Genomic DNA, 25,681 nt, shown 5'->3' with positions numbered 1-25,681 from the left:
CAGATAAGCCTACCCAGGTAAGAAACAGGCAGTTCAGGGCGATTCCGGCGGCTGAGAGAGAAGTTTTTGAGTGACTGTGGCTATGCATTTACAGTCCAAGTCGCCATTGACTCGTGTTAGAAGATTTACTTGTTGAAAGGCCTTTTAGTAAAACTGCCGAAGAACTACGATCGGCTTGGAGAAATAGGACGCTTATCTCCGCCCGCCGCCACCCGTCAAACACCGAAAATCTTCCTGGTGACGCATCGCTCCTTCATTGCGCTCTTCCACAACCACCTTACCACATCCGATCCCCGACAGCCTCGTTCTTGACCCTTGTGCATTGCTGGCCAAATCGCTATAGACTGTGCGGCCCATGCTATTCTTCATTGGGATCACTTCACACTGAGCATTTTCACTTCCTTACCGCCATGGACTCCCGCGCGTGAAGAAATCTTGCCAATGACGTCCACAGCTTCGACGGGGGCAGTCCCAACTCCTACTGTGACACCGCCCCCGAATGATGATATTACTCTCGGCCAGCGTATGGTCTCTGCGACCGCAGGGAATATCTTGACAGGTCTCCTTGGTATGTGGTTGTTGCTCTGCTGCATGCGATGTCGCCAGTACCGTATGTTTGCCGATGATGTACTGATCAGGAAATCGCCACAGTCACTCCTCTCGATGTTGTACGGGTACGACTTCAATCACAATCACAGTCGGCGACAGCCATACCGTACAAGACACATACCACGGCTTCATTAAAGAATGTCCCTCCAAATCTCGGCATCACGGCTTGCTGCCGTGAGGTGTTCTGGGTGGGAAACAACGCAGAAATGTGCCTGTTCGGGGCTTCAGACGGTATTCTTAGGACTCCCGCACACCCGGCGATTGATTGCGCCGTGGAAGAGACGCAGCGAAGAACCTTCACTTCGACCTTTGATGGGCTCCGAAAGATCGCCCGCAATGAGGGGGTTTGGACATTATGGCGCGGCCTAAGTCCAACACTCATGATGGGCATTCCAGCTAACATCATCTACTTTGCTGGCTATGACTGGCTGCGGACGGATGAACGGAGCCCCATCAGAAAAAATGTCCCAGATGTATATGCGCCGTTTGTGGCCGGTGCAATCGCTCGCACTGCAGCAGCGGCCGCCACGAGTCCGGTCGAAATGTTTAGAACGAGGTTACAGGCCACACCTGGTCATGGTGCCGGGCATTTTAAAGCTACTCTTGAAGGGCTATACCAAATGACGCAAGTGAGCGGATACACGTCTCTTTGGCGAGGTCTGGGGCTCACCATGTGGCGTGATGTTCCATTCTCTGGCCTTTACTGGTGGGGGTACGAGAAAGTCAAAGAAAGCCTGAAGCGAGCGAGGCACGACAGACCGCATCGCTCAGATTCCGAGAAAGAAGCACCCTCGACTACAACCGCCTTCTTTGAGAGCTTCATCGCCGGTGCTTCTTCTGGATCTTTAGCGGCTCTCGTCACCACACCTTTCGACGTGGGAAAGACGCGACAGCAGGTCTACCGGCATCTGGATAATGGTGGCGCCTCAAATAATACCCCGCGAGCCCCCCAGGTCGCCAAATCCGTGATACCCGAACAGCTCTCTCTTCCAAAATTTCTCATGCACATCCTTCGAGAAGAAGGCATGGCCGGCTTGTTCAAGGGCTGGGGAGCGCGTTGTCTGAAAGTTGCTCCAGCTTGCGCCATCATGATCTCCACTTATGAGCTGGGCAAGCGCATGGCACGAGATGTCAACGAGCGCCGGCATTCTGAAAACTCTTAATATTCCTCTTCTCTTTTTCTTTTTCTTCTCTTCGATTCTGTCGATGTACCACCACGTTGCATGCGATCGTGTCATTGATCGCCCCATCCCAACTCCTTCCGGTGTATTATTTATCGCCATACTGATTGTGTTATGATCCCTGCATTACCGAAACATAGAGCAAGTTTTGCATTATGATTTTTGGTTCTCTCTGTGTCTTCTGTCTCTCCTGAACCCTGTCTGGAGCGGATTTGTGTCCTTGAATAGCATTTCGACCAGCTGTACATATATGATCGTTTGTGAACGAAATTAATCCCATACACGAACTTAAACCAGCTGACAGTCATCATCCCCCAGCGCACCCATTTCTCGCCCCCATTCCTCATTCAGATCAGACACCCGGGCCTCTGGGCTTTGACTCGCGCTATCCGCACGCGCCGTTAGAATTAGGATTAGCGGGCTGCACGCCGAGGCGCGGGCAGATGATCACATTTTGAGGCTGCAATGACTCCGCCCGTCGGTGTTCATTTTAAGATGACGTTCCCGGCCAGGCACGGACAGTTACACTTGCATTTGCAGAAACTCGGTAGGCATGGTAGGTTCAGCAGCTTGTTTGGTGAAGTATGCCTCTTTCGTCGCAGATTAACCGGGCCCGGCCGGCGTTTTTCGAGTGCATCCAACCAGTGGAGCAGACGAACATCGAGTGCGTACATTTCCTTTCCCCGTGTTTTACAAGCGGGTGAACTGACCTACTCCCACGCATCAGTATTGTTGCAATTCCATCCATCGGGGCCCATCCCCGGAGTTGTTGGACTCCCCAAGGCGCTCAGTTACCATGGTTGGAGTCCGAGCTGCTCAAGCGCATACCCCGAGCCCGCGTGCTACTGTATAGTTACGGCCAGATCTCTGAGCGAGATAGCATCGAGGCGCTAGGCCAGCGACTGCTGAACCTCCTCATGCATGAACGCCGCCATGAAATCGATCAGCGACCGATCTTCTTTCTCTGTCATAGCACAGGTGGCCTCGTTGTCAAGGCCTGTCTTGCTTTAGCATCGCGAACCGAGCCGACCCAGGCGATCTTGACGAGCTGTCATGGAACCGCCTTCTTCGCGACTCCTCACCAAGGATCGACTTATCTGTCCTCGGATGAATATCAAAAAAGCATTCGTCGGTTGCTTTGTCTGGAGCAGGAACTGCCCCCGTCGCTCCGGGAACAATTTCGCCCTCGGGATGAACGACTCTGGCATCTTTCCAACCAGTTCAAGGCTCTCTCGGCGGACATGAAAGTCTGGTCTTTTCTTGAGACTGTGGACTCCACAATGCAAGTGCAAGACCTGTACTCGAACAACTTTATCGAGTTTCACGCTCCTATTTGTTCCATCCGATCTGGCCTTCTCGTCATTGAGCATGAAATCGAGATCCCCGTGGGAACAGACCACGCTGGAATAGCCTGTTTCGAAGGACAGGATCAAGCCCTTGAGACCTTTATGAACGATCTGAAAGCTGCAGTGGAGACTGCTGTTGAGCTCTCCACGCGTTTTGACTACCATCTGCATGTCGAGGATGAAGTAGCGGTCCAGATCAATGGGTTTTTTGAGGACATAGCCTTGGGCGTGAGCGACGAGAGCCCTCTCAAGATGTGGACCGCTCAAGTTTCACTCAAAGAGTACCTAGACTCGGGTCCCTCGGCTTGTCTCCGGGAGCGTCTTGAACGGTTTCGTCCCGGAACTATGGATGACTCGTCGCTGAGCAGTGTTGGTAGTCGAGTCATTCCCCGCGAAGTCGTACAGAGACCCATACATGATGAAAGTTCAATTGAGGAAGAGCACAAAGGGTCTCATGTTGATGACGAGGATGATCAGAAACACAATGAGAATCAACCAGTAAGACCTCCTTTGGAGCACAGCCAAAGTGACCAAAGCATTTTGGATCCTCATTTTCACTCTCCGATCATACACATCACCAAGGCATCCACGGATGGACCTCTGGACACCCAAGTCAGTGAGAGCTCCCTGGCTACAATGGTGCGACAAGGCAGAGGGGCAATTCCACGAGCACTGAATATCGCCCGTCTCAGGGGTCCAAAACGTAAAGCATCTGGAGAAAGCTCACGAGCAACTAGTTCTAGACCTACCTCGTACAGTTCCCGAATCTACTCCGCATGAATCTTCTCATGGCTGACCTCACTCGGCAGAACCTCGGACTCATTAACGCAAGAATCAGACTTCTTGAAAATTCCGTCTTCGACGAGAGATCGCATAACTCTCGAAGCGGAGCAAGCAGATGTCCCTCGGTCGCTGCCAAGATTTGATAGACCCGATCCTGGCACCGAGAAGCTGTTGTGGATCCATGTTCCCTACACGAACACTGCATGGGTATCACAGGTCATCCGGCGGGCGTGCGAAGATCGCGGGGAACCTACCTTGTAAGGTGCCTTATAACTGTTTGAGATATAGCTTCTGTGACTGAGCCAAGGGCCCGACTTTGAACCAGTCTTCGTAAATTCATCAACGATGAGAATTGGTATTTAAATCTCAATCGAGCTCGACACAATGAGCCCCATGCCCGTTTCGTGCGACCCAAGTGCATTCATTCGCGACAGATGGATGTCTCCTATGGAGCAAGAGAAAGAAATGAAGAAGACCCGCAACTTGCGCTATATGTAAGCTCTCGCCGGTTGTGGTCAGATAGACACTCACATGATCAGAAGTCATGAACGCTAATCCCAGTGACAGACACCCTATGTAAGGCTGGCTTCTCTGGTCTAAAATCTGATGATGACTTGACTAATCGCCGTTAGCTTCACTGGGACACGTATCGGAACCTGATCCAGCGACGTAAGGTCGTCGAAGATCGACTACACCAAGGTCGATCGAGACCGGTGCCATTCCGCATTGACAAGTCCAGTCTCGAATCGAAACTCATATGGCAGTATCTGGGATGTGAGCCGCCAATTCACTTCAGACGCACATTAGATCAGTTTGGCTATCCCAACCTGCGGTCTACTGTTGCTCGTGATGACGACCAGATGCTGTGGAAACGGACCCGAAAGCCCGCCCGTATCGACGACCAGCTGCGCGAATACCTGGACGCAACCAGCGACGACCCCGAGGGTACTGAGCCGGCTCAATTCATGGACGGTAATGTATTGATGGTTGATCAGCTTTGGCTCTGGATCGTGGATCAAAAGACAATCGTAACGTTCTTCCCGAATCAGGAGGCGACGACCTCAGAGGGTAAGTTGTTCGAGCAATCCAACCTACACAGCAGTATCTATAATGAACTGAATGGAGATTTGGCTCGTCGATTTGAGACGGCGGGGGACCTGGCTGCCTTGATCATGCTGCACGCTACGACCGTGCTTTTAGACAGGACTTTGCACCGGGACCTGCAAGTCTTGCGCATCTTCGAGGAGTCAATCAGTATACTTGTGCGTCGCCATCTTTTCTACCACGTGTGAGAACTCGGAGGTCACCGAGGAGAGACTGACTTGCCTGTTCTTCTAGACTGAATCCGTGACCAAATCATTCAAACGCTTTCGTAACCAGGGGTTCGTCCAGGGTCCTGCCGATTTTGACCGGAATGCACAGGGCAAGAATATGACAGCCGCAGAGCGCGATGCTAGAGATCGCCGTACTGCGCGGCGCAACCGCGACGACCTGTCCGTTCTCCTTGAGCTGCGCGACATTGAAGATGAACTCGCGACTATCCTCAAGCTTTTGGACCAACAGGACACGGTCATCAAAAGTATGATCAAGTACTTTGACCAAGATGGTTGTGGAAAGGTCTTTCTTGACGCCGCACAGATGCGGATTGACGAGTATCGGACGCAGATTGGTGAAATGAAAGAGAATAGCCATTTGGCACAGAAGGCGGTGGAGACCTTGCTGGATTTGAAGCAAAAGCAAGCCAACGTCGATGAGGCAAAGATGGCTCGCTGGGAGGCGGAAGAGACGCAGAATCAATCCCGCTCCTTGATGATCTTTACGATCTTCACGGTCATGTAAGTGGCTTTGTCAATCCCGCCGAAGGCATCAAGGGAAAGGAGAACAACACATGTACTGACCGGTCCAGATTTCTGCCACTCTCCTTCTTCACGTCTCTGTTTGGTATTAATGCCCGTGAATGGAGCGGTACGCCGGAGAATCTGAGCCTGGCTGAAATGTTTGAAATTGGCGGTACGTATCTCACTCTCACTCCAATGAGACATCCACGTCCGCTTTTATGGGGTCAATCCTGATAGCGTGTCTTGTGTCAAGCCCCGGCTTCCTTTGCCATCATCGCCATTGCTCTCCTTCTCGCATTCAACGAGAGTCTCCGACAGATGGTCGCCAAATCCAATAAGATCGGCCGAGGACTCCTGGCAGACTTTGTCTCCAGCCCAGTCAAGATGCTGCTGCATTGGGAATCCGTCAAGGGAAAACTTCCCACTGTGCTGCCTGCAGAAGACTCGACGATGCGGAAACGTTTCGACCAGTACCTCGGGTATAACAACCGCCGGATGCAGATTGTGGATGACTTTTGGCAGCGTCGACAAGTAGATCGATCTCCAATCGAGGAGCTGGAACGGCGGCAAAGGAAACGGGTCAAGTCCATGTCTGCTGCGAATGGATGGGGAGCGGAGTTTTCTGAGAAGTTACGACGAGTCAGCGAGGGGGTCTCCAGTCATGTGTGAAGAGCTTCATGTTTTGGGTTGACGGGCGGGTCTTGATCTGGAGACGAGAGGCGTGGACAGTGGGCGCGGGAGACGAGATTACAGTTAAGGCTGTTGAATTTGGGTTAAGACTTGGAAAGTGGGCATCATCTGATAAGATCTTGTTACGGGATGGGGTGAGTTATGGTGGTTCAATGGCGGATGGTACTAGCGGGTTTGTTTACTTCTGACCGACTAGCCTACGTTGATATGGATGATCCACGCGTGTTGTTGATAGTTACCACATTGGTAGAGAGATTTACACGCATGTCTATAGTCGAGAAAACAAGAAAGTAACGGAACCACCGATTTTCATTTCAAGTCCAGGATATGCTATCTGTGAGAACAGAATAAACGGTCAAATGAAGAAAACAAGACGATCGAGGAAGAATGGGTGCAGGGGGAATTCTGGTTCTTCAGAAGTGCCGATGATCTCCAATGTCTCCAGCATCAGATCAGACGCCTATGACGGACATCGATGGGTATGCGTTGACGATGTGGATTGGCTTTTTCATCATTGAACACAGAAGGGGAAGGTGAGAAAAGCCAAAACTCAAGCACGATGTGCTCAAGTGAAAAGAACAGAAGAGCAGCAAAGCAAAAGGCAGCAAAACAAAAACGAAAGAAAAGAGCCCCCTAGATAAGCCCACTGTTTGCCAATAAGGAATCCATAAAGAGTCGAGTGATATGGATTGTCCTTATAAGCCCGTATGCGGAGGTCCTCGGGGGAGTCATGACGGTTGCAAAGGGAAGGAACTGAACGGCAATGAAAGTGCCCTACGGCTGCCAGAACACAACACTAGCACGGGGGACAGGACCGAGATGACAGAAGATGGTTGTTGGTGGATGGCGATGGGTGGGAGAGAAGGGAGGGAAGTTGGGGACAGGGTGACAGCGAGGTTGTTATACCCTCCCCAGAGGCAGATGTTTGCTAGTGTCCAGGCATCCATCCATTCTATCGATTTCCATTCTAGGTAAAGAAAGAGGAGGAAGTCCTGAGAAGAGTGGCTGTCCATGTTTGCACTCGCAAACAAACCTTCAAAACAATACCTATGGACTCAGGTCTACATCAACGTCTCATCGAGTGGCATCCACCCAAATCCATGGCACCTATTCAGTTCCATTACAGAAAGATTCAGACTGTGATCATTCAAAGATCAGATTTCGCAAGCAGCTCCTCATGTGGAATTCACGATTTTCCAAAAAGCTCACTGAATGATCGCTTGATCAACATTCTCTCTACTGCAAATCATCAAGCCTACTATAGACGTCTTTGCGTACAGACTGAGCGTCAATATGGTGCGAAATCGCGGAAAGAAAGTGCTGGAATTAAAAGACTTAACCTCAACCTGTATAGCCATTCTCAGAATATTTCTATCCCATTTCCCTCAATCTAGTATCTATTGATGATTATCATCGTGAGTCACGTCAAGTATTGCAGCTGCCTTTTACATTGCAACTCTCGCAATATCAACCCACAAATCCATTCTTACAGATCCGGCCGTCTTGCTGCGTTGACCGCAAGTTTGAACAAAAGCTGTTGTTGATAAAGTGGTACTGCACGGACAGAAAACGGACACAAAAATTGAGTAGAGCCCTCCCCCGCCTTCGCTAGAAGGACTCGTTTGCATAGCACGCGCGCGATGACTCACTCCGAAACGCTGTTACCACATTTTAAAAACCTCATCCATATTTCTGTCACAGAAAGGGGCATGGCGAATACTAAAAGCTGAAGCTCTAATCAAATCCTGCTGTTTCTTTGCATTTATTCATGGCGGGTTGAAGGGCTAAGCTCGCCAAGATCAAATCATCTCCCACGGATGTACAACCTTGCTCAGGTCTCCATCTTGGCTAACGTCCAGCTGCGAAACACATAGGTCTAAAGGTAGATTGAGCTTTGTGTTATTGTCCATATTTGCCAAATATAAGACTTCCATAGAGCTAAAAGTATCGAGGCTCACCCATAATACACTCCGTCCGCCGTCTGCACATTATTTGGAAATTTCCATCTCATGTCGGCCATTTCACCGTCATCTTGACGGCTTGAAAATTACCATTCCATACTGTCCGTCAAGTTAGAGTTTGCACCAGATGCTCTGATTGGACATGGAGCTTTCCGAATTGCTTGGCACATAAGACAGCCATTCTTATTGTATGACGGGACAGCAGTAGTCACCGGGTGCGGAAACGCAACATGCTTGATTGACGACTCACCATGCAGCTGTTTTCTCTCTCAGTCATGCTACGTCGCGGTTGGTGTTGGAAAGCTAACCCAAAGGACGAAAAGGAATGTGATTGCGTGGCGGGTTGGCCTACATCAAGGACATTGTATGCCATTCTCCCCCCATTCTCCAACCCGCCATTATTGGGCTAACATCAGAACGAGATGCGGCCTATGATCAAGTTTGTTATCTTCAAAAAATCTATATGCTTAGCTTCCCAAGAGGAGAGTTCAAAGAATGATGCCAAGGTTCTGCATGGCCGACACGCTTATCAATTTGGGCGGTGCTTCATACTATAATTCTGCTAAGCACACGACTCTGGCCCAGGGGGACAGTCAGACTCAGCGGCACTGTTTCGATTTGGCTCGTCTAATAGTTTAGTCATGTTTAGTATGGTGTGTGAACACACGTGGATCCTGGTGGTTGAAAATTTTTGCACTTTTTTTTTCTAATTTTTCCAAAAAAAAAGCATTACAGAAAGCCTTTTGGACAGTACCGCAGTTGATAAGGTCCATAAGAAGTGCATTGACGCATTGAACACCGTCTATGTGCGGCGACTTTCTGCGATCGCTGGTTCGGACGACCTCGTGTACTGGTCGACTGTGATGGAGGGTTTGCAGAGAGAATGCAAATACAACAATGTCACCAAGTAACCCCACAAACAAGGTTCGATTGGGCAAAATAAGAATGACGCTGCAACGCCATAGTAGGGATCATAGAGTGCGTAGATCTGATTCTCAATCAAAGATTGAGTCGCATATGGTCAGCACGAGTGCGAGTCAAAAGAAAACCAGAAATATTTTCAGGACTCGACGGCAGAGACAAGATTCATCGCAGAGCACTTCAGAATCGTTTGCATCATCATATTGGAGTTCAAGGGTTTGGATAGATAATCATCCATGCCGGCCTGGATGCACTTGTCACGATCGCCGAGCATTGCATGCGCAGTCAGTGCCACAATCGGTGTCCGCGGAAGGCAATTCAATTTCTCATGTTGTCGGATCTTGACCGTCGCTTCGAATCCGCCCATGACCGGCATGGACACATCCATCAGAATGACGTCGTAACGGTGCTGCTGTGCCTCTTTGACGGCCTGGAGACCGTTCTCAACCACAGTGACGTTGTGATTGCATTTTTGCAGGATACGAACAGCGACTTTCTGGTTCACGTCATTATCCTCGGCAAGAAGAATGGCGAGGGATCGTGTGATGCCCTCGGAAATGCGGTTTCTGCGATTTCCCAGAGCAGGGAGAATGCCACTCCAAAAGTCAATTGGGCGAGTACCAGCTTTGGTGGTCGCGTAGGAGGAAATACCCAACTCGCCTGCGGATTTCAGAAGGAGGGAGACGCTGGGGGCTGCGATGACCAAGGGATTAAGTGATAGAGTCGAGTCGGCACGAAGTTTAGCGGCTGCTTCTATGCTAGGCACGAGCATGGCATCAAAGGACCCACCGAGGTCCTTCCGACGTTGTGTGGACACGAGCTCGTTCTCGTGCACAACAACAGCTTCTAGACCAAAGTCTCTCAGCATGGACGACACAGGGCAGTCTTTCCAGTTTCCGTTGTCCACAAGCAGGACTCGGCGACCACGGTATGGCGCCAGCTGCTCAGCAAATCCTGCCGGTGCCTGGGCCAATTTGGCACGAGACGTGAATGAGAACTTGCTTCCCTGGCCAACGCGCGAAGTGACCCAGATTCCTCCGCCCATCAGACAGACCAGGCGTTTGGAAATTGCCAGACCCAGACCGGTGCCCCCATACTTTCTTGTCATACTGCCATCGGCTTGTTGAAATTTGTCGAAGATCAGACCCAGCTTGCTTTCCTCAATACCAATTCCAGGGTCCGAAACTGAGAATTCAAACATCGTCTCATCCTCTTCCAGGCACACATTGGTCTCGGCACGCTTGATGGTGACGCGAATTTCACCATGATCCGTGAATTTGATCGCATTGCCCACCAGGTTAAGCATGACCTGTCGTAGTCGATATGCATCTCCGATGAGGAAATCGGGCACGTTGCCATCGGTGGAGTAAGAGAGGGTCAAGGCCTTTTCATTGGTCTCCACAGCCAGCGCCTTCAGAACTCCAAACACCGTAGATCCTAGGCTGAACGGCATCTTCTCAATCATCAGATGGTTTGCCTCGATCTTGGAGATGTCGAGAATATCATCGATAATGGTCAGGAGGGAATTGGCGAGATTGTGAACCATGTCTAGCGTTTCGCGTACTGGTGCGGGGAGGTCATCGGTGTCGAGTGCCAGACTCGAGAGGCCGATAATCCCATTCATAGGGGTGCGGATTTCGTGACTAACTCACTGGTAAGCGATTCCACGGTTCGAAAAGGGACAAAAGGCTGGGGATCTTTGTAAATACCTCATGTTCGCCAAAAACTCCGATTTACTGCGATTGGCTAATTCGGCGGCTTCGCGGGCAGCCGTGTTGCGCTGGATGCTGTCGCGCAGGCTCCAAATCATCTTGTTGATTTTCTGTTTCAGGTCATCCATTTCACCAGAGGCGGAAACGGTGATCAATTTGGTGAAATCGCCGCTCATAGCCGCCTCTGTAATCTCTCCGAAGGCGCGCACTTGTGAGGTGAGATTGTCGGCCATAATATTGACATCTTCACTGATCGAGCGCCAGATGCCATAGGATCCCTCAAGCTTCGCCTGGCCACCAAGTTTACCCCTCACACCGACGTCCCGGGCCACGATCTTGACCTCTCTCGCGAACTGACTCAGGCCATCGACCATGCGGTTGATGGTTTCTTTCAGAGTCAAAATTTCCCCCTGCGCATGAACCTCGATCTTGGTGCTCAGATCTCCACGCGCAATCGCCTGCGTGACGTTCGAGATCTGCCGTACTTGCTGTGTGAGGTTTTGCGCCATGGTATTCACGTTGTCGGTGAGATCACGCCAGCGACCTTCGACGTTCTCAACTTGAGCCTGGCCGCCTAGCGTGCCGTCTGTGCCGACCTCTCTAGCTACGCGGCTGACTTCGAACGCAAATCGATTCAATCGATCCACCATCGCATTGATTGTGAGCTTGAGATCCAGGATTTCTCCCTTCACGTCGGCAGTCACTTTCATAGTCAGATCGCCGCGGGCCACGGCGGTCGTCACTTTGGCGATTTCTCGAACTTGTTGAGTCAGATTGGACGCCATGCAATTAACATTTTCGGTCAAATTCTTCCATGTCCCTTCCACGCCGTGCACCACGGCCTGGCCGCCCAACGTGCCATCCGATCCCACCTCTCTCGCCACGCGGCTCACCTCAAAGGCAAATTCTCGTAGCTGGTCGACCATCCCGTTGATGATATTCTTCAGAAGCAAGATTTCACCCTTGCAATCTGCTTGCACCTTGCGGGTCAGATCGCCCTTGGCCACGGCAGTAGTAACGGTGGTGATGTCGCGGACTTGGGTGGTGAGATTGTTGGCCATTGCGTTTACATTGACGGTCAATTCCTGCCAAATTCCTTGAATTCCCTCAATGTTAGCCTGTCCCCCCAGGACGCCTTCAGTTCCCACCTCCCGTGCCACCTTGGACACCTCCTGGCTGAAGACCTGCAATTGGTCCATCATCGTATTGATGGTTTGTTTGAATGTCGCAATGTCTGGGGACATCTCGAGCGGATGTAGCCGCGCGCGCTGTGACAAGTCGCCATGAGCCACCTGGGTGATGATCTCGCCGATCTCGCGGAGCTCTTTTTGAAAGGCTTCATTGATGTGGATGTGCTTGCGGAGTTCCTGGCGCAAAGAAGAGCACTCGTGTTCGATTTCAGCAATCTCCGAGTGCGACTCACGCCGGTAGATGAGTTCTTCCACGATGAGCGAGATGAATTCGCGTGGTACCGATATTTCGGGGCAATCTTGATGCTGCAAAGCGGCACGAGCCTGCTGCAGATCGGAATCGCTCACTAGCGCCGGGCGCGGCAGTTGGGCCAACGCAACCGCCATTTCGGAAGCTTATCCCCCGCAGACCAGCTTTTAGTTTCTCACTAGGATTGAGGCCGTGGAGATACTTTAGACAGGGTCTGCCAAGCTTCTGCAGAGAAGACACCGGTTCTGCGCGCGTTGGGTCCTCCTCGCTGCACCTAGATTGTCTGGGGCTATTGCGCTCCTTGGATCGCGCTGGCAAGCAACTCAAGAGTCAGTGGAATGAACTTCACCGAGGTGGCCGGCCTGTTCGACCCGATCGGATCCTCATCGAGAGAGGCCTTTGCGATGGAGCAGATCATCTCCATCTTGCCCCGGCCTCGCCATTTCGAACCCCGATTCGTTTCCTCCAAGAAAGCCGACTCACATAATTGGTCAGACGTGTTCTTCCGACCGGATAGACAGCGGAGGAGAGGTGCGGCAGCACAGCACTTGGATGTTGTGTACTCGTGTATACATTCCCTAGAGGTTCAACGTCCGGTGCAAAAGAGAATTATCGGGATTGAAGTCGGATCCAACAGGCCAGAGGGGTAGAAACGTCAAAAGAAAGACCCCGGGTGCCAAAATTGTGGCGCTCAAAGTTAGTCTGACACTTTCAAGTTTTTGGCATCAGGCTACACCCAAACCAGACGTGTGGCGATGGGTCGGATTGAGAGTCTAAAACAGTTTCGGGTCCGGGGTCAAGGGCTGCCTGGGTATGGAACGAAGTGGATGGGGACCAGGTCGGGGGGTTCATGGGGAGTCTCGTTCCAGTGGCCGGAAGAAATAGCCCGTAGACAAATACTTCTGAGGACAGTGTGGAATCCAGGGACTCGTACGAAGTTACTCAGTACTACCGAGTCAGGACTCCTGCGGAGTGAGGCCTGAGTGCGTACCATACGATACTTTGCCAGCGACCGCGGCGGCCCCGACTGTCATGTAGTATTCGCCGAGCAATACTCAGTAAGGTTGGTACTCACTACTGACTGCCATGTACTGCGAGACAGGAGAAGATGCTCATGATGGCGACCAGAACCTGGACCTAGACCAGCAGGCCTTCACCTGCTGACGGGCGCGCACTCCGGTCTACTACTGCACATCGGCACCGTGCAATGACAAGTCGTCCCAATGCCCCTATGCTGCACATGCCAAATACTCTGCATGGTCGCGGTCTGCATTGTCTGACTTGGTGGTACCGTCTCTGCATTTGACAGCGTGACCGAGGTCGGGAGTCCAGACTCGTATCGACTCCCCCCTTGGTCCGTCCAGAACGGGCGAATCCAGCAAAGAGCGGACGCCAGAACCGACGCAGCCAGCCAATGACCGGGTCAGCTGACAGCCTACCGCGGGCGCTCCCAAGGCCAGTCCAAGCCAAAAGGCTGGAAACCCACGCCAGAAATATGAGCGCGAGAATCTTGAGTCTTGACAGGGTGAGCAGCGCCCGGTCATGCGGAATGATCGAGGAGGCTTTTGTCGGCCGTCCGGTCCTATATGAATGACACCAAAGAGAGAGAAGAGAGATGACAGCGCACAGGTGGGAGGGGTTTGGACTCGGAACTGAAAGTCCAAGACATGTTGGAAAAAGGGATCTCGAGGAATCCAGTATTAGGTGTTGGTCTCCCGAGACATGAATAAAGGGCAGAGAGGGCAGAGGAAGGGAAGTTAATAGCAACTACTAGATATTCCACTTTCCTCGAAGATGGGTAGTGTCGAGGACAACCTCATTCATCAACACCAGTCGTTCCCGTGTCGTGTCCACCAACCACCGGTTGGCCTCCACTCCAAAGATCTTGTTCCCTGATTCCGATCTCGCGCCTCAGGCAGCACACCGCCTGTGATGAAAAACAAGCAAACTCCATGCCCCCCTCCACGTGCCGATAGAGGATAGTCTTGAGATACGATACCGGCCCTGGGTGCTGTCAATATTTACCCATCTTCACAACATTTTTAATACGTACCTACTCCTACCGGTCCCCAGCAAGGCTGCAAACTCACTGATAGAGATCGCTGTGAGAGAAAATCTGCGCACCAGGGCGCTTTCAAGTATGAGGCCTTGCACAAAGTTTCCCCGGCACAATATTGTAATGACGCAAAAATCTCCACGACTCTCGAAGAAGCGTAGATTCGGATGACAGTGTCGAGGGAAAAGAGACTCAACTTAGAAGAGAGCAGAATGTGAAGCTGTTTCCGAACTGCGTCCAGCTAGACCTTTGAATCGAATGTCAGGTGACATTGAAGCAGGTGGCTTCGCTTGAATTTTCAAAGGCGGCGGCAGTATCACGTCAATTCGCAGAAATCTTATACCATACTACTATATCACCCAGACTTACCAAAGTGCGCGAGGATTCGGGAGTGAAGCTACGATGAGCATTTCCCCTTTGGTCGAAAATTGACTCTGCTTTAGACAATGACCTGAATTATATAGCCGAAAGCTATGGAGTGTATTCATCACGTTTCAAATTGACATCTGTGTCAGCTCAAGCTTGTAACTGGCCACCTTCCTTATTCAATAATTTTTAAGCAGTCGGCTAGGTTTGTTCTCCAGCAGGCGGAGTCTACTAGATCGCCCGACGCTCGACCTCAACTTGCAAGCACATGGCCGCATTCTTCCTTCAATGCTTAATACATGTCGTGGGACAGCTCTTAACTCCTGTCCCTACCAGGCTGACAATGGTCCCGTTGTTCTCTCATCATGGCTTCGAGAACCATAGCTTTCAGCACGTGGTGCTGCAGCGGATCTGGACAGGAATGAGACTAAGCGTTCCCAGCGCATGGGTTAAATCGCTTGGCGACAAGTTCGCGAGGAACCGCAGCCAATCAAAGTCGCAGGTCGAGATGTCCTGCAACGTGCCTGGAAGTGCATCTCTTATACATGTTTGCCGACGACCACAAGGTCCGTGATTGCGCGTCAGACTAGGTCAACAATGGTCAAATGTGTACACTGATAAGCTCGCAAATTGCCGACGACTCACGGATATCGTAAATATGTGTTGTAAGCTCAACCTACAATGTCTTACTCGACACAATACGTCTTGAAGTACTCCACACTTGAATGATGATAAGTCGGCAAATATAAACATGCAGGTCAAAAGCAAACTGCCGGTATCAAGTGCACTTGGTCAGTCCTTCGCTTACAGCACACGAGCGCTGCTAAGGTTTAGGTCTCTGTCCAAGCGAGGCAGTCATGGACATCCTCCCTCAGCATCTATAAGAGTCCTGCGCGGCTCCCACTCGTCGGTTGAGTTGTTACACTAGCGGGCTATTGAACAACCTGATCTACGACAAGACCGCCATTGCATTGGGGAGTTTCAATCCGTATATTTCCATTGATCCACGCCAGAATGAAGACCGTGGCAACACTGTTCTTGATGGTCGCTGTGGCGCGCGCTCTAGTCGCAACCATCTCTGAGCCCTCGCTTAGCCAAATCGGAGCTGCGGCGGCGACAGTCTTGCCCGAGTCCCCCGTTTCAAACGTGAAGGGTCTCAGTTTTGATCGCTTTTACCAAATTTGGTTGGAGAATACAGTACGTCAACTATCTTAGCCAGATCAGTGCACAGAAAAAGGAAGGCATAGGTTAATTAGTAATTTGCAGGCTTACACCGCGTCGGCGGCTGATCCCAACATGCAATGGCTTGCCTCTCAAGGAATTTTGTTGTGAGTTTGATTCGAGTCCTTATTCATCAAGGCTTCTACATTTCATTCTGACTTGGGACAGGACCAACTACCATGGCGTCACTCACCCCTCGGAGCCCAACTACTGTGCAGCCGCAGGTGGTGACACCTTCGGTATGGACTGGGACCAATGGGTTCAAGTACCCGCAAACATCTCCTCAGTGCCAGATCTCCTAGACACTAAGGGCATCTCATGGGCTGAATACCAGGAGCACTTACCATATGCCGGTTTCCAAGGATTCAATTACTCCAATCAGCAGACGTTCAAAGACGACTATGTGCGACGACACAATCCCTTGGTTCTCTATGACGCCGTCGTTGCAGATGATACTCGGGTCCGCCAGATCAAGAATTTCACCGACTTTGAGAAAGATCTGGAAAACAAGAGACTTCCCCAATGGGCCTTTATCACACCGAACGTCACGAACGATGCCCACGATACAAACATCACATTCGGTGCGAAATGGGAACGCCACTGGATGTCCGCCCTGTTGACAAACGAGTACTTCATGAACAACACGCTTGTGCTTTTGACTTTCGACGAAGATATGTACGATCTCAGTGACAAGTCGGCAACGTTTGACCAGAGCAACAGGGTGTATAGCATTTTGGTCGGTGGGGCCATTCCTGATCACTTGAGAGGCACCCAGGATGATACATTCTACACGCACTACTCGACTATCGCCTCGATTTCTGCGAACTGGGGCCTTCCATCCCTCGGACGCTGGGATTGCGGAGCCAACATCTTCGCAATCGTCGCTAACCAGACCGGGTATATCAATTACGACGTAGATCTCACCCACTTGTACCTGAATCATACCTACCCAGGCCCATTGACCACGGGAATGCTGAAACAGTACTTTGGGGGCTCTTCTGACCTGAAAATCACGGCTGAGTCCGCGTGGACTTGGCCTGTTCCCAACATCGACGCTAAGTGCTCGGCTGGAAATGGGGTTCTGGACTCCGTGAGGAAGACTTACCACGGCATGAAAGCGACCTACAACTACACGTTTCCGTATCCGTGGGATGGAGTGAGCGGTTATAACGTAAACGTGACTGCGACCCGCAAATCATCCAACACCACCTCCACCGGCAACAACACTTTCACCGTCACACAGTCCGCCATTTCCAGGGCCTCTAGTGGTATCAGACCCAGCTCGGGTGCTACTCTCATCGCTGTCTTTGCTCTCTTTGCGCTTGTTTCGTAGCTGAGCAGATAGTGATACTCCATTTCAAAACACCCATGCAGATTGACATTGCCGCCAGGCCGTGTCCAATATTCGACAATAACATTAATCAGGTGCTGAGAATCCGACGAAAATCAGCGTATATGTTAGTCAGCTTAGATGGAGTAATCATCGCGTCATTGTCTAGATCACAGACGTCAGTCGTGAGCTTCGTAAAGTCCTTGCTGAAGAGCAACGCTCAGGACACCTCCAAATTGTCAGGTTCATCTGCGACTGCGAGATAACAGTCACCGATGACGAATGAATAGCCGAGGGACTGCGCGGTAGTGGCGTCATCAGCGGTACAGCGTTTGATACTGTGACTCTCACGACGTTCAGAGACGTGAAATATGCCCCTGTGGAATGATTCTTGGACCTTGGGGGTCGATCGAGTTTGTAATTGATTTGTTATTTTCCCAAATATCAGGATGGAGAGCTCATAGCAGGCAGACTTTTGGAAGAAGTGAGGTATAAGATACAGCTGATGTGTTCTTGAGGCTTGACTGTCCTTCCATCTGCGATCTGCTAAGCTATTCCTCACGTAAACCACGATTCCACACGTGTGGTATTACCTAATGTAGCGTAGTGCTACTGGTGATATTATTACTCCAGGTAGAAATGGATATGCCCTGCGATCGTTAGTTACGGTCACGGCCGACCGATTCCACGACGTGTAAATACAGGTCTTCTCCAGTCTTTTAGTGAATATCTCTAGAAAACAACATGCGCATTGACTTGAAAAGAGGGTAAGCCTCGCTTCGTCAGGCTGGGAGAATGTCTCTGCTTACCGCCTAAATCTGTCATTTCATCAAAGGGCTACAGTCCTGATAGACAGAGTGATGGAAAAGTAAGACGGTGGCTTTGATCGTTTCCTGCATTCCCAATTCTTGCATCCAAAGAATGCGTGATTTTAAGGTTCCACGAAGCCTTGAGAGCGGTAAGGGAAAAGGTTACGGAAACGCTACGAGGTCATTGCTGCGGAGTTTGAACTGAGTGAGAAACCACTAATTGAAACATACTTGAAGCTATGATACAAAAATCTGCGCCGGAACCTTTCGGCAAGCCCCCGGTGATGGAGAGTGGAGAGAAAGGGAGGTATAGAACAACAGAGGAGAAGTGCAAGTAGAGGAATAGAAGAGTACAGGGGGAGGGGACAAGACAAGGACCAAAGAGGATCAGAGGCACATGGGAGAGATATGAGAAAATGGCAGAGAGCAAGACAGAGTAAGTCCTGGCTCGCGAGAGCAGATCTGACGATCATGCAAGACGGATGCAATGCGGGAGTAGGTGGTTTTATGTCATTTCATGGAAGATGGGAGGGATGCATGAGAAGGAAGAGGGATCATGAAGGAGGGAGGGAGAGAGGAATAGAGGACACGAGGAGACGCCTAGAACATGCCGCCGCCCATGCCACCCATACCACCCATACCGCCCATGCCACCGCCAGGGGCGGCAGGACCCTTCTCCTCAGGAGCCTCAACAATGGCAACCTCAGTGGTACCGAGCAGGGAAGCAACACCGCTGGCGTCCACAAGGGCAGTGCGGACAACCTTCAGGGGGTCGACAATACCGCTGGCGATCATGTCGGTGTACTCTCCCTTGGAGGAGTCGAAGCCGCGGTTGAAGTCCTTGGCGAACTCGTCGGTGAGCTTGCCGACAATCACGCTGCCCTCCAGACCGGCGTTCTCAACGATGGTACGGGCGGGGCGGGTAATAGCGCTCTTGATGATGCTGACACCGAGCTGCTGGTCAAAGTTGGCGGGCTTGACGTTCTCGAGGCCGTTGGCGGAGGCCTTCAGCAGAGCAGTACCACCACCGGGCAGGATACCCTCCTCAACGGCGGCGCGGGTGGCGTTCAGAGCATCGACGACACGGTCCTTCTTCTCACCAACCTCAACCTCGGAGGCACCGCCAACCTTGATGACGGCAACTCCGCCGGAGAGCTTGGCCAGACGCTCCTGGAGCTTCTCCTTCTCGTACTCGGAAGTAGAGGGGTCGGCCATGACACCGCGGATCTGCTCGCAGCGCTGGGAGATGTTGTCCTTGCTGCCCTCACCGTTCAGGATGATGGTGTCCTCCTTGGTGATGGTGATGGCACCGGTAGAACCAAGCATGTCGGGGGTGAGCTTCTCGAGCTTGACGTCAAGCTCGTCAGTGAAAACGGTGCCGTTGGTGAGCACAGCGAGATCACCCAGGATGCTCTTGCGGTTGTCACCGAATCCGGGAGCCTTGACGGCAGCGACCTGGAGCTGGCCGCGGAGCTTGTTCAGAATGCAGACAGCGAGAGCCTCACCCTCAATGTCCTCGGCAATAATGACCAAGGGGCGGCGGAGGGTGGTGGAGGCCTCCAGGGCGGGGAGAATGTCCTGAACAGCGGAGATCTTCTTCTCGGACAGGAGGATCAGGGGCTTCTCAAACTCGACCTTCTGGGACTTGGGGTCGGTGATGAAGTAGGGAGAAGTGTAACCACGGTCGAAGCGCATACCCTCGGTGACCTCGAGCTCGTCCTCCAGAGTCTTGCCCTCCTTGACGGTGATAACACCCTCCTTGCCAACACGCTCCATGGCGTTAGAGATGAGCTTGCCGACGTGGGTGTCACCGTTGGCGGAGATAGTGGCGACCTGGGCAATCTCCTCGCCGGTGGTGATGTCGCGCTTGTTAGCCTGGAGGTAGTCGACAACGGCATCGACGGCAGCCTGGATACCACGGCGGAGATCCATGGGGTTGCAGCCAGCAGCCACGTTCTTCACGGTCTCTGAGAAAATAGCGCGGCCGAGGACGGTGGCAGTAGTGGTACCGTCACCGGCGAGCTCGTTGGTCTTGGAAGAGACATCCTGGAGGAGGCGGGCGCCGAGGTTCTCGAACTTGTCCTGGAGAGTGATGGCCTTGGCAACAGTAACACCATCTATCGCGAAGGAGGAAGACCCGATGTCAGCAATTGTACGCAGATGACGGTGGAACACCGACCAGTAGGCGAATTCATGATCCGAAGGAAAACGACGTACCCTTGGTGATCTTGGGGGAGCCATAGGGAGACTCAATCAGAACATTGCGACCCTTGGGGCCAAGAGTGGAAGTGACAGCCTTGGCAAGAGTGTCGACACCCTTGAGGATACTGGCGCGGGCCTCAACACCAAACTTGATCTCCTGCGCGGATGTTAGCTTCATCCAAGCCATGGAAAGCTCCGGTGTGACAGGAATGGTGATCCGAATGGCAATCGAGGACCTGAGCTAGTTGTCAATGGCATCGCATATACTAACACGTACCTTGTGGGCGAATCGCTGCTGCTGGAGGTTCAAGGGAGAACGGGCGAAAGGAGCACGCTTGGACGCGGCCGAGAGGACCGAAGTCCGGGAGGAGAGAGCGCGCTGCATAGCTATCGAAACAAAAGAAGAGAAAGAAAACAGACGAAGGGTATTAGAATAGGTACTAGAGGCGAAACCCGGAAGCAATTGATGCGGGTGGACAAAGCAAGATAGGTGGGAGATGAAAAGGAGGTCAAGAGGAAGGGGGAGAAGCTGGGGAAGATGAAGCCAAAGTCTCGAAAATTTTCCAGGTCATTCTTCATTCTTCCTCATCCCCAGACTGCTGGGCGGCAGAAACAGCTAGAACGTCACGTGAGCCTTTCCCGGAGTTCCGAGGTCATGGGCCGCTGAAAGCCGATAATCTTTAAAGTATCATTATTTGAGTCATTCACTGTATCGAGCAGGAGTAGTTCGTTGAAACAGCCTGTAAATGATTTTGCTCATAAAACGCCATTATGCCACCTTAAAATAGCCAAGTAAATGATCCCAGGTCAACCATTCTCTGTGCTGAACACTCTGGTCAGGGTGAGTGCAGCTTGCATGGATGATGGATCAACGGACCAAGTGGACTCCCCAATAGAATGAATCGGTAGCCCCGGAAACTACCCGACTGAGGTACCTAGGCCTCAGGCTTCTGTCCTATGTTTAAGCTGGGGCTGGTACCTAGAGCTATGGCATCTAAATACATACCTAACTTGATGAATGCAGTGATCTCTAATGCAAATTTGAGCCATGTTACAAGCACTAGACATGAACTCTTAGAGAAACCAATAAGCTTATTTGATTGACTCTTAAGTAGTGAGCTGCCATCGAAGCTAATCATCGGATACACCATTATTGCGTGTCAGCGGAAGTTGGCTCGGACAATTCACGACCTACCCAGGCCGCTGGAATTCAACCTTGGTGAGATATATACTCTGTAGAGTTCAGAACATACCTAAATTTTCAGCATGTCATAAACTTACTAGGTGTTGAGTCCCTGATTCTACACCAAGGACATACCTTTCTATGCTTGAACAAGATAAGCACCACCGGCACGCTGGGCTAAGTACGGTAGAAGGTCAGAAGTGTGATGACCAGCCTGCCAAGTCAGTGGGCACGGGCGCTTTTAGTCACCGAGATACATGGAGTGCCCGTTGACGGAATGTATCACGGCAACAAAACTACTCTTAATAGGGACGGGAGCTTCTAATATATCTCTTCGCTTGCTCAGCTGTGCCAAACTGTGAATATTTGAGTGACATACGAGGGAGTCTCAGTACTTTACCCAGTTAACGACTCTTAGATAGGAAGTGGAATAGAACTTGGACAAGGTCGAAACTTTGTTAAGATAGAGCCCGTGGTCAACATCAACGGAGACCAAACGGAACTGTTTGTGATTTGATTTGACGGCGTATGTGACTTGCAATTGAAGAGCGCTTCTGCATTGCCTAACCTGGCGTAACATATCATACGTATGCAGAGCACTGAGAACAAAAACGAAATAGGCGCCCGCTAACGCCTCGCTAAATCCAATGAAATTGCAGAGCTCATCAAGCTGGCAGAGACCCTCCTCCACTGCCTGATGTGCCCAGCTCGCTAAAACAACAGAAAAACAAAGAAAGCAAGGAAAAAGGATCAGAAAATCAAAATCAAAAAAAAGCCATAGAAAAGAACATAGCCTCCATATGGCAACCACAAAAAGGGCAAAAGAAATAAAAAAAAAGGAAGAACAAAGACAGCAAGGTGAGGAACATGAGGGAGTGAAAATGCGAAAGACCATGTCAATCGCAACCAGAAGCAACACTGAAGCAGACCAATTTATCGGTCACTTCATGGTCGCATCTCTGTTTTCATCCCCATGGGAGTACTCGAAGTTGATGAAGTCATCCACGTTCCACGTGGATGACTCCATGTCAGTTTCCGGAGCTGGCTCCAAGCCCTCGGAAGCAATGACAGGGCCCGTGGGAGCACCAGCACGCCCAGAGGCGTATATAGGTGCATGAGGCGACCACAGGTACTCGCCTTGGGAGAACATTCGGTTTCCCACAACCGGAGCAGGTCGTGTCAGAACCGGGGAGAAGGGATTTTCGGGAACCCGGTTCGCCATCGCCTGCTGCAGCCACGAAGGCGGAGTGTACTCACTAGGTGGGCCACCAGGCGCAGGATTGATAATTGCCGGGTCGTTGGGGTTGAAGGGAGTTGCGCTGACCTCGGCTTCATTAGAGGCAGAGTTGAATGGGGTCGAGCTTTGCTTCAGGTCCAAAGCACCGCCAAGTGGGAGCTTCACGATGCGAACTGGGTGACGAGTGGGTGTTGCCTGCTGAGCCATTACCTTCTTCATATGGGCGAGATCATATCCTCCAATGTCCTCATTCTCGGCCTCACAATCATGGTACTCGTTGTCGTAGCCATAGTTGTGTTGGTGCTTCTCAGCCTCGCGCTTGGGGAGGAATGATGCTCCACGAAGTAGGATGCGCTTTCCAGTGCTGCGGAGGCGACTCTCACGGGAATCAGTCACATTCAAGAAAGACTGGCGGTTACTCTTGATTCTCTTTGGGCCTCGAGAATACTCAAGCTCTTCCTCGTCTTCCTCATCGTCCTCATACTCATCCTCATCATCTTCCTCATCATCGTCTTCCTCATCTTCATCGTCATCGAGACCTTGGAATTCATCGGAGAGCTCGTCTGTTGCGTGACACACAAAGCTCTTCCGCTTGTTTTGTCCTTTCTTGGAGCCTTTCTTGTCACCAGTCATGCTCGATACAACTGCAACAGAGCGACGGAGTGGAGGAGGTACGCGTAGGTCGTTGTTCTCACGACGGAGTCGAAGCTTGGAAAGATGCTGCACAATGGCGCCTTCGGTGAACTTGGGTCCCATCAACTCGGCAACTTTATCCCAGGGAATCTTTACCCCAGTCAAGTTGCAGGCCGACTGAATGGTGAGCAGCAGAAGGTTGTCCAGATCCTCTGTGAGAATTGTCAGCCAGGCTGATTGATTATCTGATTGAGCACGCATATAATGAGCAGTCTAGACCGAAGCTGCCATGACGGTCTAATCCGAACCTCACGAAAATTGCCAGAATAAGAAAACCTGGTTCGGACTGGAAATGCTGATACTTACGATCCCAGCGCACGAGTTGACGCTTTGGCTTGGGTGGCTCTATGTCACTCTCCACTGCTTTCTTTCCAGTAGTGCGGGTAGGAGGCATCTTGATATGTGGAATGAAAGTTGAATGTCCTGGCTGAATGGATATTGTCTGTCAAGGTCGAGTTAGTATAATTGATGAACGGGGCACAGCATGAGTCTTGGATGCATGAGAAGGACAAGAAAAGAAGTTGTGCGAGGAACAGTTGATCTGTGCTCCGAGGGGAGAATATCCAGGGAGGACGGGGTATTCTATAGCCTCGAAGAGATATAAAAAAAGAGGATGTGTGTATGGACAGGGGCATTCAGTATCCAGTGACGTACAGTGAGTCTCATGGTCTGCCGTGTGCCTGCCTGCTTGTCCTCTATCCTGCATGATCATGACAGAAGCTATCAAAGAGCCTCTGTTGGATAGAGTAATTCACCAAGCCTAGAGAGGCTTGGATGAAGACGCGTTTTGAACAAAGCAATATTACTTACTGATGTGTGATGATAGCTGTGCGTTTAAGTTTTGTAACTTTCAGATTTGCGTTCGAAGTAAGAGATGGTGGATTCAAAGTGAGAGAAGAGATCTAGTTATATCAACAAACCGTGTGAAGCACGTGCTGTAAATCGCGCTAAAATGTGAAGAAGAGCCAGCGAGGTTCTGGAAACACCTGTCTTTAGTGTCTAAAAAGAAAACCATGGGGTTCCATGAAATGTTTGCACCTAGTAGGCATCAGTTGCGTGGATGATTGGCTTTTGGATTTGATGAAATATCAAGCAAACATCTTGACTAGACTTCTCGCGCAATCAGTTTATTGGGCTTACTATATAATTGAAAAATAAGAGAATATTGACCAGTAATATCAACAGAAAGACCTCAAGGCAGTGTACCGTAACAAACCATAGAGAAGAGTTTCACGCCTACCTACAGAAGCAACATCTGGCACGACCTAGGCACCAAGTCTGGCCTTTTTTTCCCTCCTTCAAAGAAGAGATTGCGTAATGCTTGCTTGATTAGGGCTATAGGAGCCATCCTTCTACCGATATCTCGGCATTCTTTTCTATTCTTCAATATTAGTTGACCTTTGTCGAAACATGATATTTCGCAATGATCGTCAACTTAGAGACAGCAAATGTTTGACTCTCTTACAGCAAGTCTTCAACATTTAACCTGATCGTCAAGTCTATGTTTACGTATATCTTCAGATCTTCAACTAGACAGACCTGTATTCATTATTTGATATCAATGGGGACTATGGATAAGATATGAGATGTCTACATCACGTGACATATAGATTGTCAGACTCACACTCACGTGACTGAAGTTCCCGATCCTCCGAATGTCCAGCGCTTCCAAACTCACCCGATCCCGTTTTTACCCCTTCAATTGAACCATTCAACTCCGCATCCACTATTCAAGATGACTGCTGCTTGGAAAGCCGCTGGCCTGACGTAAGGTTTTCCCGTCAGTACGTACTGGTGACCCTGCTAAACATGGATGTAGCTACAACCGCTACCTGGCCATTGCCGCCCGGACGGTGCGCCGCTCGTTGAAGGAGCAGTCCCGCCTCGCCGCTGAGCGCCGCGGTCAAATGGATCTCCGTTTCGCCAAGTGGGAGGTAAGCTGGACTGGTGAATCTGTGTCAGTTGAGCCGTCAATACTGACTGGATATTCTGCCAAAAGAACGGCAAGCAGGGTGAAGTCCGCTCGCTCGCCCAGGCCAACAACGAGGCCATCGCCCAGAACGCCGAGAAATAGACGATCTCAACCCGTTTTGATTATGGCTG

At 50.9% G+C, this 25,681-nt stretch overlaps 7 protein-coding genes across 7 annotated transcripts; 4 read left to right on the top strand and 3 right to left on the bottom strand.

The window, feature by feature from the left end:
* Nucleotides 1–441: 441 nt before the first annotated feature.
* On the top strand, nt 442–1,772 carry POX_f08409 (uncharacterized protein; the record flags this gene model as incomplete). Its single annotated transcript, XM_050117184.1, has 2 exons — nt 442–568; nt 652–1,772. 2 exons carry the CDS (start codon nt 442–444, stop codon nt 1,770–1,772), a joined length of 1,248 nt encoding a protein of 415 aa, XP_049967323.1.
* A 602-nt stretch (nt 1,773–2,374) lies between these two features.
* POX_f08408 (uncharacterized protein) lies at nt 2,375–6,426 on the top strand (the record flags this gene model as incomplete). The annotated part of the gene is made up of 9 exons (XM_050117183.1): nt 2,375–2,454; nt 2,518–3,888; nt 3,946–4,176; nt 4,245–4,413; nt 4,487–4,495; nt 4,552–5,181; nt 5,258–5,754; nt 5,826–5,929; nt 6,011–6,426. 9 exons carry the CDS (start codon nt 2,375–2,377, stop codon nt 6,424–6,426), a joined length of 3,507 nt encoding a protein of 1,168 aa, XP_049967322.1.
* A 3,042-nt stretch (nt 6,427–9,468) lies between these two features.
* POX_f08407 (Histidine protein kinase NIK1) lies at nt 9,469–12,618 on the bottom strand (the record flags this gene model as incomplete). The annotated part of the gene is made up of 2 exons (XM_050117182.1): nt 9,469–10,972; nt 11,039–12,618. 2 exons carry the CDS (start codon nt 12,616–12,618, stop codon nt 9,469–9,471), a joined length of 3,084 nt encoding a protein of 1,027 aa, XP_049967321.1.
* Nucleotides 12,619–15,917: 3,299 nt separating this feature from the next.
* Nucleotides 15,918–17,457, top strand: POX_f08406 (Acid phosphatase; the record flags this gene model as incomplete). Its single annotated transcript, XM_050117181.1, has 3 exons — nt 15,918–16,100; nt 16,170–16,231; nt 16,293–17,457. 3 exons carry the CDS (start codon nt 15,918–15,920, stop codon nt 17,455–17,457), a joined length of 1,410 nt encoding a protein of 469 aa, XP_049967320.1.
* A 1,406-nt stretch (nt 17,458–18,863) lies between these two features.
* POX_f08405 (Heat shock protein 60) lies at nt 18,864–20,850 on the bottom strand (the record flags this gene model as incomplete). The annotated part of the gene is made up of 3 exons (XM_050117180.1): nt 18,864–20,380; nt 20,481–20,622; nt 20,743–20,850. The coding sequence occupies 3 exons, from the start codon at nt 20,848–20,850 to the stop codon at nt 18,864–18,866; spliced, it is 1,767 nt and encodes a 588-aa protein (XP_049967319.1).
* Nucleotides 20,851–22,588: 1,738 nt separating this feature from the next.
* Nucleotides 22,589–23,972, bottom strand: POX_f08404 (uncharacterized protein; the record flags this gene model as incomplete). The annotated part of the gene is made up of 2 exons (XM_050117179.1): nt 22,589–23,730; nt 23,885–23,972. 2 exons carry the CDS (start codon nt 23,970–23,972, stop codon nt 22,589–22,591), a joined length of 1,230 nt encoding a protein of 409 aa, XP_049967318.1.
* A 1,341-nt stretch (nt 23,973–25,313) lies between these two features.
* POX_f08403 (ATP synthase subunit epsilon) lies at nt 25,314–25,652 on the top strand (the record flags this gene model as incomplete). The annotated part of the gene is made up of 3 exons (XM_050117178.1): nt 25,314–25,345; nt 25,398–25,512; nt 25,578–25,652. The coding sequence occupies 3 exons, from the start codon at nt 25,314–25,316 to the stop codon at nt 25,650–25,652; spliced, it is 222 nt and encodes a 73-aa protein (XP_049967317.1).
* Between the last annotated feature and the right edge of the window lie 29 nt (nt 25,653–25,681).

Source organism: Penicillium oxalicum, chromosome VI (genome assembly GCF_001723175.1).
Source record: "Penicillium oxalicum strain HP7-1 chromosome VI, whole genome shotgun sequence".
Taxonomy (NCBI): domain Eukaryota; kingdom Fungi; phylum Ascomycota; class Eurotiomycetes; order Eurotiales; family Aspergillaceae; genus Penicillium; species Penicillium oxalicum.
This window is presented reverse-complemented; position numbering and strand designations above follow the sequence as displayed.